The sequence below is a fragment of the Lepidochelys olivacea genome, assembly GCF_965140295.1.
Source record: "Lepidochelys olivacea isolate rLepOli2 genome assembly, chromosome: 1".
Lineage (NCBI taxonomy): Eukaryota > Metazoa > Chordata > Testudines > Cheloniidae > Lepidochelys > Lepidochelys olivacea.
Genome location: NC_140411.1, coordinates 352,330,466 through 352,342,533, shown reverse-complemented (window position 1 = coordinate 352,342,533; position 12,068 = coordinate 352,330,466). Strand labels below are relative to the sequence as shown.

The following is a 12,068-nucleotide window of genomic DNA, read 5'->3' as shown; positions in this document are numbered from 1 at the left end:
CCCACTGAGCCCCAACCACCTTCACCTGGACCCCCCTGCAGAGTCCCATTACCATTGCACAGAGAAGCCCTCCAACAAGCCCCTGTGCATCCAGATCCCCCACTGAGATACCCCCACCCAGAACCCTCTGAACCCACATTTGGATCCCTCCACACTTAGACCCTGCCTTGCTCAGCCAGCCAGCCAGCCTACACTTTGCGTGGAGGGGCAGGGCCCTAGGGTGTTTCTGGGGCAGGCCCAGTCCTTGTGCTGTCAGGGTTGGGTGCAGCCTCACTGTTGAGTCTGTGTCCCGGGGTGGGGTGATCTCCCACCTCTGTGCAGCCAGTGGCCTGAGTTCCCCAATGCCATAGTGGAGCCTTCACGTTTATTTGACAAGTAAAATCTGGAGAATTTTAAAATATTGTGTGCAGAATGCCCTCAGGAGGAAGACAAGGGAGGACACAATGAATTGTAGGAGCCAGAGACACAATCCAACCCCTTGCAGCCTGCGAAGGCACAGAATTCAGGCTGCTCTTCAGCGGAGTGGGAAGAACCTGAGTTCTCTAGGTGTGTCGCCGTTCCCCTGGACAATTTCACGCTGACTGTCGAGAAGAGGCTAGCTGGAGATGATGAGCATGCTAGCACCCAGGGTTATTCTTACTCCAAGCACAGCGTGCAGAAAATGCCCATTTCTTTTCAAAACAAAGCTCAGCCCATCCCACTGAGGCTCCAAGACAAGAGGCCGTTTTTTAAGCTAACATTTACTACTCTATGGTAGTGATTGAAGTCCCTCATGCAGGCACTGCACAGTTAGCACACACACATCTCTAGATAGAGTATACACTATACAGACTGGGCTTTGTCACGAAGGAGCAGTTTACAGAGTAACTTACTGCATGGGGGGCCCTGCCCACCTGCTTCTCCAGCCAGGGCAGGGCAGTGCAGCCACGAAGGAGGGCTAAGGGCTACAGCTAACACTCACTACCAGGACTGCTGCTGCCCTGCTTTCTTCTAGACTACGTGCAGCAGGGGATGGAGGAACCATCCCCCCAGAGTCGGGGGCAGAGAGAGGTGGGAGGATTCTGCCATTTGTTCTTTACTGACCCCTCCATGTAAATGAGAGACAGCTCAATGGAGGGCAGAGTGCGCTGAAGAAAACACCACATCCTCCCCACCACTGCCCCCTTGTACCCGCTCCCTGTACAAACAGCTCGCAGGACGCCTTTGTGCAAGGTCTCGGCTAACACCCTGGCCGTCCCTACCGTGCAAGAAGTTCCATTCTAGGCCTGCACTGGGGAAGCAGCGCGGGGGCCCCAGATGCCAGGTTTTCCCCAAGGCCCATTGAACATGGGGCACACTTATTCCATGGCAAGAAGGCTCCAGGCTCTGCTCAGAGTGGCAGAGGGTGAAGCACGAGGGCCTGGTACTGGCTCTCAGAGGGCAGCCCTGAGGGTGAGTTAAACCAGCGGTCAGAGAGCCTGGAGAAACACTGCTCTGAAAAGAGGGGGAGACTGCAGTCAGCCGTTTTAGCACTGGTAGAAAAGCCAGCACATCATTCATTCATCCCTTACGACTGCATGCAGCTCTTCCCCTTTTGCTCCCCACCGGCCCCCCAGAACTAACAGAGACAGCAGTGCCAGAGTCCTCTGATGCTGTGGGTAAGGACGAGGAAGCACAGGGGAGCATCACGCTGGCAGTACAAGGAGATGCAAGCTCCGTACCCACAAGGGAGCCAGCGCCCATTAGGGCAGGTAATGCAGGCTCTAAGCAGCGGTGCACTGTGTCCTGCCTGATGGGCAAGGGGGCTGAGACTCTGGAGGACAGAAATGCTCCTCGTTAGACGTTCTCTGGTCAGATCCCTCACTGCACAGAAGACTGCTCCCTGCTCTCTCACACTCCCAGAGCTCCAGGGTGTGCTCAGAGCTCCAGCCTGTCCAACACACACTGCTCTGGAGAGGTCCGCTCCTTCCAGCAGCCACTTCTCCCCTTTATCTTGCCTTCAGCTCCACTAACAATTCACTAGGCCCGTGACTGCTCTCTCCAGTGATGGGTCAGCCCGTCGTGGGGATAGTGGTGGATTTTCCACATCCCCCGTGTGAAGGGGGTTGGAATCACAAGATTAGCGAGAGAGTCAGGTTTCTCCTGCAGCCTCTGTACATAAACCCCCTATACAGAGTGTTCCTGTCTCTACAGCTGGGGCCACGGCAAGTGGGCATGATGGACATGTGCGTATCAGTGGGCCTAGCATGAGGCAAGGGTGGGGATTTCTGTGTTGGTTCTACACAGCCTTCCATATGGGACTGGACCCCTGGCTGCCTCCCTCTGCCACATTGATGGCCACACAGAGCTCTCCTCCTCCAGCTCCTCCAGGAGAGCAGGGCTGGACAGAAAACATTCGTGCACAGAAACAGTTCACCTTCCCGTCGTCAATTCCACCCCGCGCTCAGGACTCAAACCCAGGCGCACTGGTAGGCAGAATCCAGGTCACCGTGGTGCTGGATCAGGGCAGAAGTTTCTTCCTCAAATCTGACTGCAGCCACCTGCAGCTCTGAAGGAGATGCTGTGAATGGGGAGTCCCTTCCCAGCAGAGCTCTGGTACTGGGTGGCTCAGTGGTGGTGCAGCACAGTCTGGAGATCCTCAGGTAGGGAACCAATAATGGTCTCAATGTAAAGGCCCACTCGCTGCAGCGTTTCCTCCTTCACAGGCAGGTGATGACACCTGGCTCTGATCTGGGGGGAGGGAGGGAGAGGAGGGGGAATTTTTAATACAGACTCCAAGTATCCCCTTTCTGCTTGTGCCATTAACTCTCCTTACATGGGCTCTCCTTACCTGAAAAGATATACAGGCCCTGAGCAGTGCTGCCCTGTGGAGATGGTTTGAGACCCAAGGGTGGGGTGAGAAGAGCAGGACTGTAGGGTCCTTTTTCTAGCATAGCTAAGAGAGGCTCACACCTTCCTGGCTGACTTTGTACGCCATTCAGCAGAGCGGAACGGCAGGAATACACAGTCTCCTATACACTGTGTGTGATCCACTCCCCACCAGAAGGGCCCATGCCCCTAGGAACCCAAGCAGTAGGAGAGAAGAAACTCACCAGCTTCTCACGAAGTTTCAGAACCAGGTCAACGATCTCCACCTCGGACTTGTCTTTCATCCAGGCCACAATGTTCTATAGCAAGAGAAGAAAAGTTTTCCTAAGGGAATCTCCTTCCGTACAGCAGCTCCCCTCAGAGCTATCTCCCAAACAAAGCCTAGTACCGAGGCAGGGGTGGGGACAGAAGGTCCTGCTCCTCGCACAGCTGTGCCCAAGGCTGGGTATTTGCATGTGCTGAATGCAGCACAATGGGTTCCAGGCTGCCTGAGCAGGACGATGTCCTCCCAGCTCTCTGCCTGTGGCAACGCTATCCGCTCCCAGCCGAGCGGAGAGTCCAGCAAGGATGTGGCAATGTGCAGGCTTTGCATGGGTCTCTGTCCTCTTGCTCCCGGGCACTGCCAGGATTCCTGCACATTACTCTTGCCGTGTGCTCAGAGTCCACATGTAGCTGCCAAAAGGAGACGGTTGTGGCATTTCTGCGCTGGGGCACTGCACTCAGACCATGCACTCGGCAAGAGCCGGAGGCACCTCAGGCCTTGCAATTTGAGAAATGTGCTCCAGGGAGTTGCTGTCGGAATTCCTGTCTATTTCAGTTCCCAGGAAGGAATCAAGCAAGAGGAGAGGCATCCGATCAGGAACTCAGCTGGCTCTGGAAGGGTCTGAAGAATTAAAATGGCTGCCAGCAGGAGGCAGAGCAGGGTTTGTGCTGGCTCCTGGGAAGGCTGGTCTGACCCCAAACTGGACTCCCATGCACTGAGAGTCAGGCAGTGACTGGGATGTGGAGTACAGTCCCCCCCTCCAGGAGTGCTGAATCGGGACGTGCCAGTGGGCATCCCATCACTAGTAATGACACCCAGGCATAGGGATCCCTGCATTTGCTTTCACCCCCTTTTGTCGGAACGTACCGCCTCGCAGATCGCCTCCAGGTGAAGGGCCTCCAGCTTCTGGGTCATTTCCTTGTGTCTCTGACGGTACCAGCCATCGAAGTTGGGAGACTTGAAGAAACGTCTGCAGGAAGAGACGTGAAGCTGAGATGGGGAAGGAGAGCGGACGGGGCTCTGGAGAATGGTACTTGCTGTCTGGTTTCTTCACTATCCATAGGGATTTCCCATCCATTGAAAAGGTGGGTCCAACACAGAGACTTTGGAGGGGGGACAGAATTCTTGGTTCAGTGTAATTAGGGACGTGGATAGGTTAGAACATAAGAACAGCCATACTGGGTCAGACCAAAGGTCCATCTAGCCCAGTATCCTGTCTTCCGTCAGTGGCCAATGCCAGGTGTCCCAGAGGGAATGAACCAAACAGGTAACCATCAAATAATCCATCCCCTGTCGCTCATTCTCAGCTTCTGGAAAACAGAGGCTAGGGACACCATTCCTGCCCATCCTGGCTAATAGCCACTGATGGACCTATCCTCCATGAATTTATCTAGTTCTTTTTTGAATCCTGTTATAGTCTTGAACCCTGTTATAGTCACGTATAGGTTGCTAGGGAGAAGGCACCTTTCTGACTCCACCCTCCCTAACCTCTCGTATCAATGGCCCGATTTATTCTTAGTCTCAGAAGTTGGCTTCTCATACTATACGCAGGTGCTGGTGTCCGGCGAGTTGGCTGCCCTGAGGCAGGCAATGATGAATGCTTCCTGCCTCTGGGCAGGCAGCATGGTCTGATGGTTAAGGCACTGGACTAGAACACAGAAGATTTGGGTTCTATTCTTGGCCCTGCCACAGACTCCTTGTGTTCATTTTCTACAATTCTGCCCAATCCAGTTTCCAGCGTGTCAGGAAATGGTGCTCCTGGCCTTTCCACGGGGAAATGACTCCACAGCCACATCCAGTGCAGTGCCATTGTGTGTTTTATAATCATCTTAAACTTGCTCTCTCAGTTTAACAGTCTTAGCTCCGTCCCCCGGCACTGCAACTCCCCTCCCTCTTTGGTGTTTGCACCGAACACTTATTGTTGTCACTGAGCTAAACTCCACACATTTAGGTCTTTTTCTCTCTTTATAAGCAAGGGCTTGTGTACACTGCAGCCCTCCACAGTGCAGCTGATAGGTGATTCTGCAGCAGCTTCATTTACAAATGGAGGTTTTTACTGAATGAAATACAGGAATGAAGCATTAGCACAGCTCATTAGTTTTACACGGCCCCTTCATTTTTAATTTTCAGGGTGCTTCAGAATTTCAGACTGGGAATGAAAAGTGACATGGAGAAATCACCAGAGGGAAACTGGCAGCTGGCAAAGGACATCTGAGAAGGCGTAGATGGTAGGAGGCAGTTTGGGATTATGGGATATGCAGAGTAGGTGGATATTCATGCTAAAGTAATCAGCTAACACTGTTGAGATCTACGCTGTCATGGTTCAGAGTTTATCCCCAGTTAAGAATGGAGAATTTCAGACCTTCATTATAGCCTGAAAAAAATCGCTATTTGCAGATTCAAGCAGACAGCACTTTATCAGTGGCACTCAGTTCATGCTTTTAAAGGTTTCTTTGTAACCATATAAAGGCTCAGTGCCCCAGCACAATGGGCCCCAATCTCAACTGAGGCCTTTAAGTGCTGCCATAAAACAAATAATCTTCTTTTTAAATTCAAGCTTAGATTTTGGAGTACAATTCTGTGCCGAGAGATGGATTATGCAGAAAGTTCCATCGTTAAGAACTGCAGAGCACACAAGGTTCTGCCCCATAGACCCTGGTCACGTTCTCTGAACTTCCTCCTATTTGCCAATATTTTTCTGTTAAGTAAGTAATTGAATATTGCAGTTATTGTCACACCAAAACTGCAGAGACAGGAGCTATTCACTTTCCTGCTGCTTGATTTAACCTACAATTGCACTGACTTTATCTGTAGCCTTATGTTCCAAATCCATACGTAATGTGCCTGTCCACTTTCTGGATCTCTTTCAGCACCAGGTCCAGAGTTTTGAAGGTATTTAGGTGCCTAACTCCTTGATTTCAAAGGGCCTAAACAGCTCTGAAAATCTGGACCCCAATGCTTTCCGTATTTCTCCTATCCACTGAGTATCTGGTTTCAGTTTCCCCCTCAGATTTTGATGAAGGTTTGCTCTGTTCTGTTTGCAACTCTCTAATTTTTCATTAGAATAATAATGGGGGGAGCCCTCATACAAGTCGTCTCAAACTTTATCCTAAAGACCCTCTATTATTATCTATAATAAGGTAGCACCTACAGGCCCCAATCAGCATCAGGGTCCCATTGTGCTGGGTGTTGTACAAACACATAAGGATTGTCATACTGGATCAGAACCGTGGTCTATCTAGGCCAGTACCTCGTCTCTGACTGTGGCAAGAACCAGCTGCTTCAGGAGCAAGGTGTACATGGAACTCCCTAGTGGACAATGATGGAATAATGTGCCTCTGGAGGAAGTTTCTCCCCAAACCTATCACACTCAGGGGCAGGCTATCACCCTGAAACAGGAGAGTTTATAGTCCTACTAAAGCCTGACAGTTCCGTATCATGTATAAATATTATTTATACATAAGCAGGATTAACTCTGTTTGCTGTTCCTCCCGGCCCTTATAACCTGGCCAGTTCCCCGTTGGCCTCAAGCTTTTCAAAGGGAATGGTCTCTCCCTTGAAGCTGCTCTCTTCTCCCGATGAGTCGAAGCCAGGATTTGGCAGGTATGGTCGTTATACCCTTTACCTGCTGATGATGAGACAAGACAACCAAACACCACATTCTTACCTGTACAGGCCTAACCAGTCACCCCTAAGTACACAGGTGAGTTGGGGACCAGCATGTTCAAGGGTCTTCATGAAATCCTCCTGTCGGAAAGGACGGATCTGGGGAGGATTCTGTGCAACGAAAAGAACATATCGCAATGCAGCCCCAAGTACTGGGAATGAAGCTCAGAGCTCCTAGGAAGAGTCTATGCAGGATACACCGAGAACCTAGGAGAACCACCAAGTGCCTGAAACTGCACATCTCAAACAATTCTGCTAGGAGAGTTTACGTTACAGATCTCTAACAGCCTCGCTCAGCTGAAAACTCCTGTAAAGAGGAAACATCTGTCCCAGTGTTCATTCTATCTCCTTTTTCAGGGAGAACAATCCTGTCCTTGTAATAAGGGCAGTTTGAGAGTGGGCCATAGTATTTCACAGATTCCTACATCTTTCCTAACAGTCCTGCCTGGGGGATGGGGGAGAGGGGATGAGCTCCTTGTGGCTGGGCACTCTTGGTTTGTCCTATGATCCAGTGTGACAGTCTGTACCCCCCTGTTCTCCCTTTTATAATACTGTGTTAAATTTTGTACAAAGCATAAGGTATAATTTGAAAATTCCTGATTTGCTGATCATTATTGTCCTGTAAAATGTTTGGCAACATTGTATGTAAAGAGATAAGATTGCATTGTATAATATTACCAAGACATGGTCCAGAATGTTCTGGAGGGCAGTCACAGACAAGTTCCCCAGAGACAAAAGGCTAGCCAATGCCTCACCCAGGTGTCAACGAGATCAGATGGACCATCACCTGATTAAGTAGCCACTCTTGGGCAAAAGAGAGGGTATGGGCAAAAAATCTACATTTTGACAAAGAAGCACCATAAGGTTCCTGACCCCATAGACTTTCTGTCTCCTGAACATCAGCTGGAGATGATTCTTTTGCAAGAGAAAGGGCTAGACACAGACAGGACAGACACCCCAAAACATCTCTCCCTGCTCTCTACCCACAGCATCCATCAACACCTAAAGAACAAGAAAGTAGCACTGGACTGGGGGGAAGACCCTGACTGAGAGAGGTTCAGCCAGTAAGACTGCTGGAACATGTGGTGAGAGAGATTTTTGCTTTGTATTCACTCAGCTTGTTAAGTTAGGTTTTAGTTGTGTTTTACCTTTGATTTCTTTGTAACCAATTCTGACTTGTATGCCTCATTACTTGTTGTCACTTAAAATCTATCTGCAGTTAATACTTTATTGTTTTATCTAAACCAGTGTGTTTGGGAAACTCCATTTGGGAGACCAGGATTTGTGCATATAATTTTCTATTAGTAAATGACAGACTTCATATGAGCTTGTATCGTCCAGGAGGAGTGTGAGCAGTACAAGAGGCACATTTCTGGGGGAAAGTCTGGGACTGGGAGTTTGCTGGTGTTGCCCTGAAATGTAATTCAGGAATGGCTAGCTATAGCACTCATACAGTATAGCTGGGAGTGATTTACATGCTGGAGACTGTGTGTGGACAGACCAGGAGTAGTTGCTTTCACCACAAAGCAGGGTAAAAGGAACCCCAGGTTGGAGAATTGAGAGGACACAGCTCCGTCATTCCAGATTGTATCCTGGATAATGTCACACCCAGATCTAAGTCCTGGAGGGCCTGGGCACTCTTGTGACCCAGATCTAGGAGCTCTAGAGGGCCTGGGCCTTGGGCACTTTCCCCACATCTGAGCAGTCTGTTGCATTCGGGAACATTGGGACAATTTCCCAAGAAAATGATCAGCATAAAAGTGTAACTATTCCAAATCTCTATAAGGAAATCAAATGAAAACAGACATACCTTCCATGGAGTAATGGCCCTCTGTAGAGGCATCAGACTCGCAATGTAATGCTCCTATGGAGTAGCAGTGAAAACAGAACTTAGACTAATTAGAGAGCCCTTCCCAAGGTCATTAGGTGTCAAGCTGTGCTTCAGGAGACACCAACATGCCATGCAGTGAACAACCTTTCATTCTCTTTTCCCCTTCTTTGTTGTGTAGGTTTCCACAAGTCCAGATGCTCGTTTGCTTATCTCCCCACCATCCCCACCGCCGGGGGAAGCTAAGACATTAAAACCGGCTGCCGTTAAAGTTTTAAAGAATGCCACACAGGATGAGATCTGATGGGAGGGAATGAACAGCAGGAGCTGAGTGAGACTCAGAAAACACTGTCATCACAACTCCCCTCCTTGGAACAAATTAGAGGGAGAAGCCAATGCGATTCTAACTGGAATGTCTAGCAAGTCGCTCTCTAACAGAGCGGGAACAGAAGAGGGGTTGAAAAAAGCAACCATTACCATGACCAGGAACAGACATCCAGACAGGGCTCTTAACAAATACTATGGTAGGGCACGAACCCATAAGAACTAAATACTGGGGCTGTCGATTAATCACAGTTAACTCATGCGATTAACTCAAAAAAATTAAATCAAGATTAAAAAAATTAATTGTGATTAATCACAGTTTTAATTGCAATGTTAAACAGTATAATACCAATTGAAATGTATTAAATATTTTTGGACGCTTTTTTACATTTTTAAATATATTAATTTCAATTACACCACAGAATACAAAGTGTACAGTGCTCACTTGATATTATTTTTGATTACAAATATTTGCACTATAAAAATGAACAAAATAAACAGTATTTTTCAATTCACCTCGTACAAATACCGTAGTGTGAGCTCTTTATCGTGAAAGTGCAACTTACAAATGTAGATTCTTTTTTGTTACATAACTGAACTCAAAATCAAAACAATGTAAAATTTTAGAGCCTACAAGTACACTCAGTCCTACTTCTTGTTCAGCTAATCACTAAGTGAAACAAGTTTGTTTACATTTATGGGAGATAATGCTGCCCACTTCTTATTGACAATGTCACCTGAAAGTGAGACACCCCAAAACGTCTCTTTCGTATGGCACTTTTGTAGCCGGCATTGCAAGGTATTTACATGCCAGATATGCTAAACATATGTATGCCCCTTCATGCTTCAGCCACTATTCCAGGGGACATGCTTCCGTGCTGATGATACTTGATAAAAAAATAATACGTTAATTAAATTAAATTAGTGACTGAACTCCTTGGGGGAGAACTGTACATATCCTGCTTTGTTTTACCCACATTCTGCCATATATTTCATGTTAAAGCAGTCTCGGATGATGACCCAGCACATGTTGTTCATTTTAAGAACACTTTCACTGCAGATTTGACAAAATAAAAAGGTACCAATGTGAGATTTACAAAGACAGCTACAGTATTTGAACCAAGGTTTAAGAATCTGAAGTGCCTTCTAAAATCTGAGAGGGACGAGGTGTGGAGCATGCTTTCAAAAGTCCTAAAAGAGCAACACTCTGATGCGAAAACTACAGAAGCCGAACCACCAAAAAAAAAAAAACACCCAAAAAGAACAACAAAAAAAAACCTTCTGCTGGTGGCATCTGACTCAGATGATGAAAATGAACATGCCTCAATCCGCACTGCTTTGGATTGTATCAAGCAGAACCCATCATCAGCATGGATGCATGTCCTCTGGAATGGTGGTTGAAGCATGAAGGTACATACGGATCTTTGGCGCATCTGGCACGTAAATATGTTGCGATGCTGGCTACAACAGTGCCATGAGAACGCTTGTTCTCACTTTCAGGTGACAGTGCAAACAAGAAGAGGGCAGCATTATCTCCTGCAAATGTAAACAAACTTGTTTGTCTGAGTGATTGGCTGAACAAGAAGTAGGACTAAGTGGACTTGTAAGCACTAAAGTTTTACATTGTTTTGTTTTTTCGTGCAGTTTTTTTTGTACATAATTCTACATTTGTAAGTTCAACTTTCATGATAAAGAGATTGCACTACAGTACTTGTATTAGGTGAACTGAAAAATACTATTTCTTTTGTTTTATACAGTGCAAATATTTGTAATCAAAAATAAATATAAAGTGAGCACTGCACACTTTGTATTCTGTGTTGTAATTAAAATCAGTATGTTTGAAAATGTAGAAAACATCCAAAAATATTTAAATAAATGGTATTCTATTATTAACAGTGCGATTAATCACAAATAATTTTTTTAATTGCTTGACAGCCCTACTAAATACTAGATACAGCAGGAAGAAAAGGAGTACTTGTGGCACCTTAGAGACTAACACATTTATTTGAGCATAAGCTTTCGTGAGCTACAGCTCACTTCATCGGATGCATACAGATACAGCAGGGGAAGTTTTCAAATTGGTGTGTGGGATTTAAGCCCATTGTTCCAATCAAAGTTGATGGGAACCCTGGGGTTAGCTTTCCATTCCCTTCTGTAAACATCTCCCTTGCCATCTCTTAGCTGGATACAGGCTAAGATAGCAGAATAGGTGTCAGAGACCAATCAGAGGAGAAGTTAATTCTTGTGCAGGAGAAAAGGTTTGTTCCCATTATACACATTGTGCTGGGTGTCAGGACTGCAGAGCTAAGCACAGTACCAGTCAAACCTGCTAGAACCTGCCAATTAGAAGACAAGTTTATTCTTCTCTAAGAAGAATTAAAATGTCTGTGATGGTGTTCAGGCCTCTGGCATAGAACCTGTCTTTGTGGAATAACCTAGAGGGCAGGGTGGAACCCAGCATTCAGTCATACGCTGTTCATCGCCCCCATACTCCTTCACCACACAGATCAACAACCCCCCTACTCACCAGGGGGATAATGAAACTCTGTGTGAGCTCCAGCAGGTGGCGCCTCAAAAGGGCACTTTGGACTTCAGATGGGCGCTTCCTCTGAACCCCCTGCAGATAGAGAGCGAAGTTACAGCGCAGGGGAAGAGCTCATGAAGAAACCATTTAACAGCCAGCAGCTTTAGTAGGCAAGAGCTGAGGTTATGCATGTGTGTGCAGTTCTCAGCAAAACACGGCAGCTGCATGCAGCCAGTCAAGGGGCAGACTGGAAAAGAATAATTTTGTGCACTCTCTCAAGCTTGGCCCAGAATACAAGCTCCACTCACTAAAGTGAGATGCCACTCACCTAGACAAGATTGTTTAGATCTGCCTAATATGATCATCCCTCTCCTTTTTTGCTAACAATGCTAACGGTTAAGACATCATTAGGCTCCAGAGCTCAATCAAGTGAAATAATCTTCTGAGAAGAGCGTCCCAGTAATTTTATCCCACTCTTGGATACCCTGGACTAAACCATGACTGGGGTCAGGGTGAAGTCAAAGACCTTGGACCAAAGGGAAAACCAGTACTATTTCTCCTTTGGGCTTCAATAGTTTCATCCAGACTTTAGCACTGCTTTCCTGCAGCGCTATACA

General features: G+C 47.2%; 1 protein-coding gene across 1 annotated transcript in view; it reads right to left on the bottom strand.

Moving 5' to 3' along the window:
- Positions 1–722: 722 nt before the first annotated feature.
- DENND6B (DENN domain containing 6B) overlaps positions 723–12,068 on the bottom strand; it is a 37,444-nt gene continuing 26,098 nt past the window's right edge. Inside the window, exons 15-20 of the mRNA XM_084650142.1 lie at positions 11,455–11,544; positions 8,586–8,639; positions 6,777–6,886; positions 3,977–4,079; positions 3,072–3,146; positions 723–2,709 (exon numbers count right to left, since the gene is read on the bottom strand). Of these exons, the coding sequence (XP_084506268.1) occupies positions 2,587–2,709; positions 3,072–3,146; positions 3,977–4,079; positions 6,777–6,886; positions 8,586–8,639; positions 11,455–11,544 (555 nt within the window). The 3' untranslated portion in view covers positions 723–2,586. The remainder of the gene's footprint in view (positions 2,710–3,071; positions 3,147–3,976; positions 4,080–6,776; positions 6,887–8,585; positions 8,640–11,454; positions 11,545–12,068) is intronic.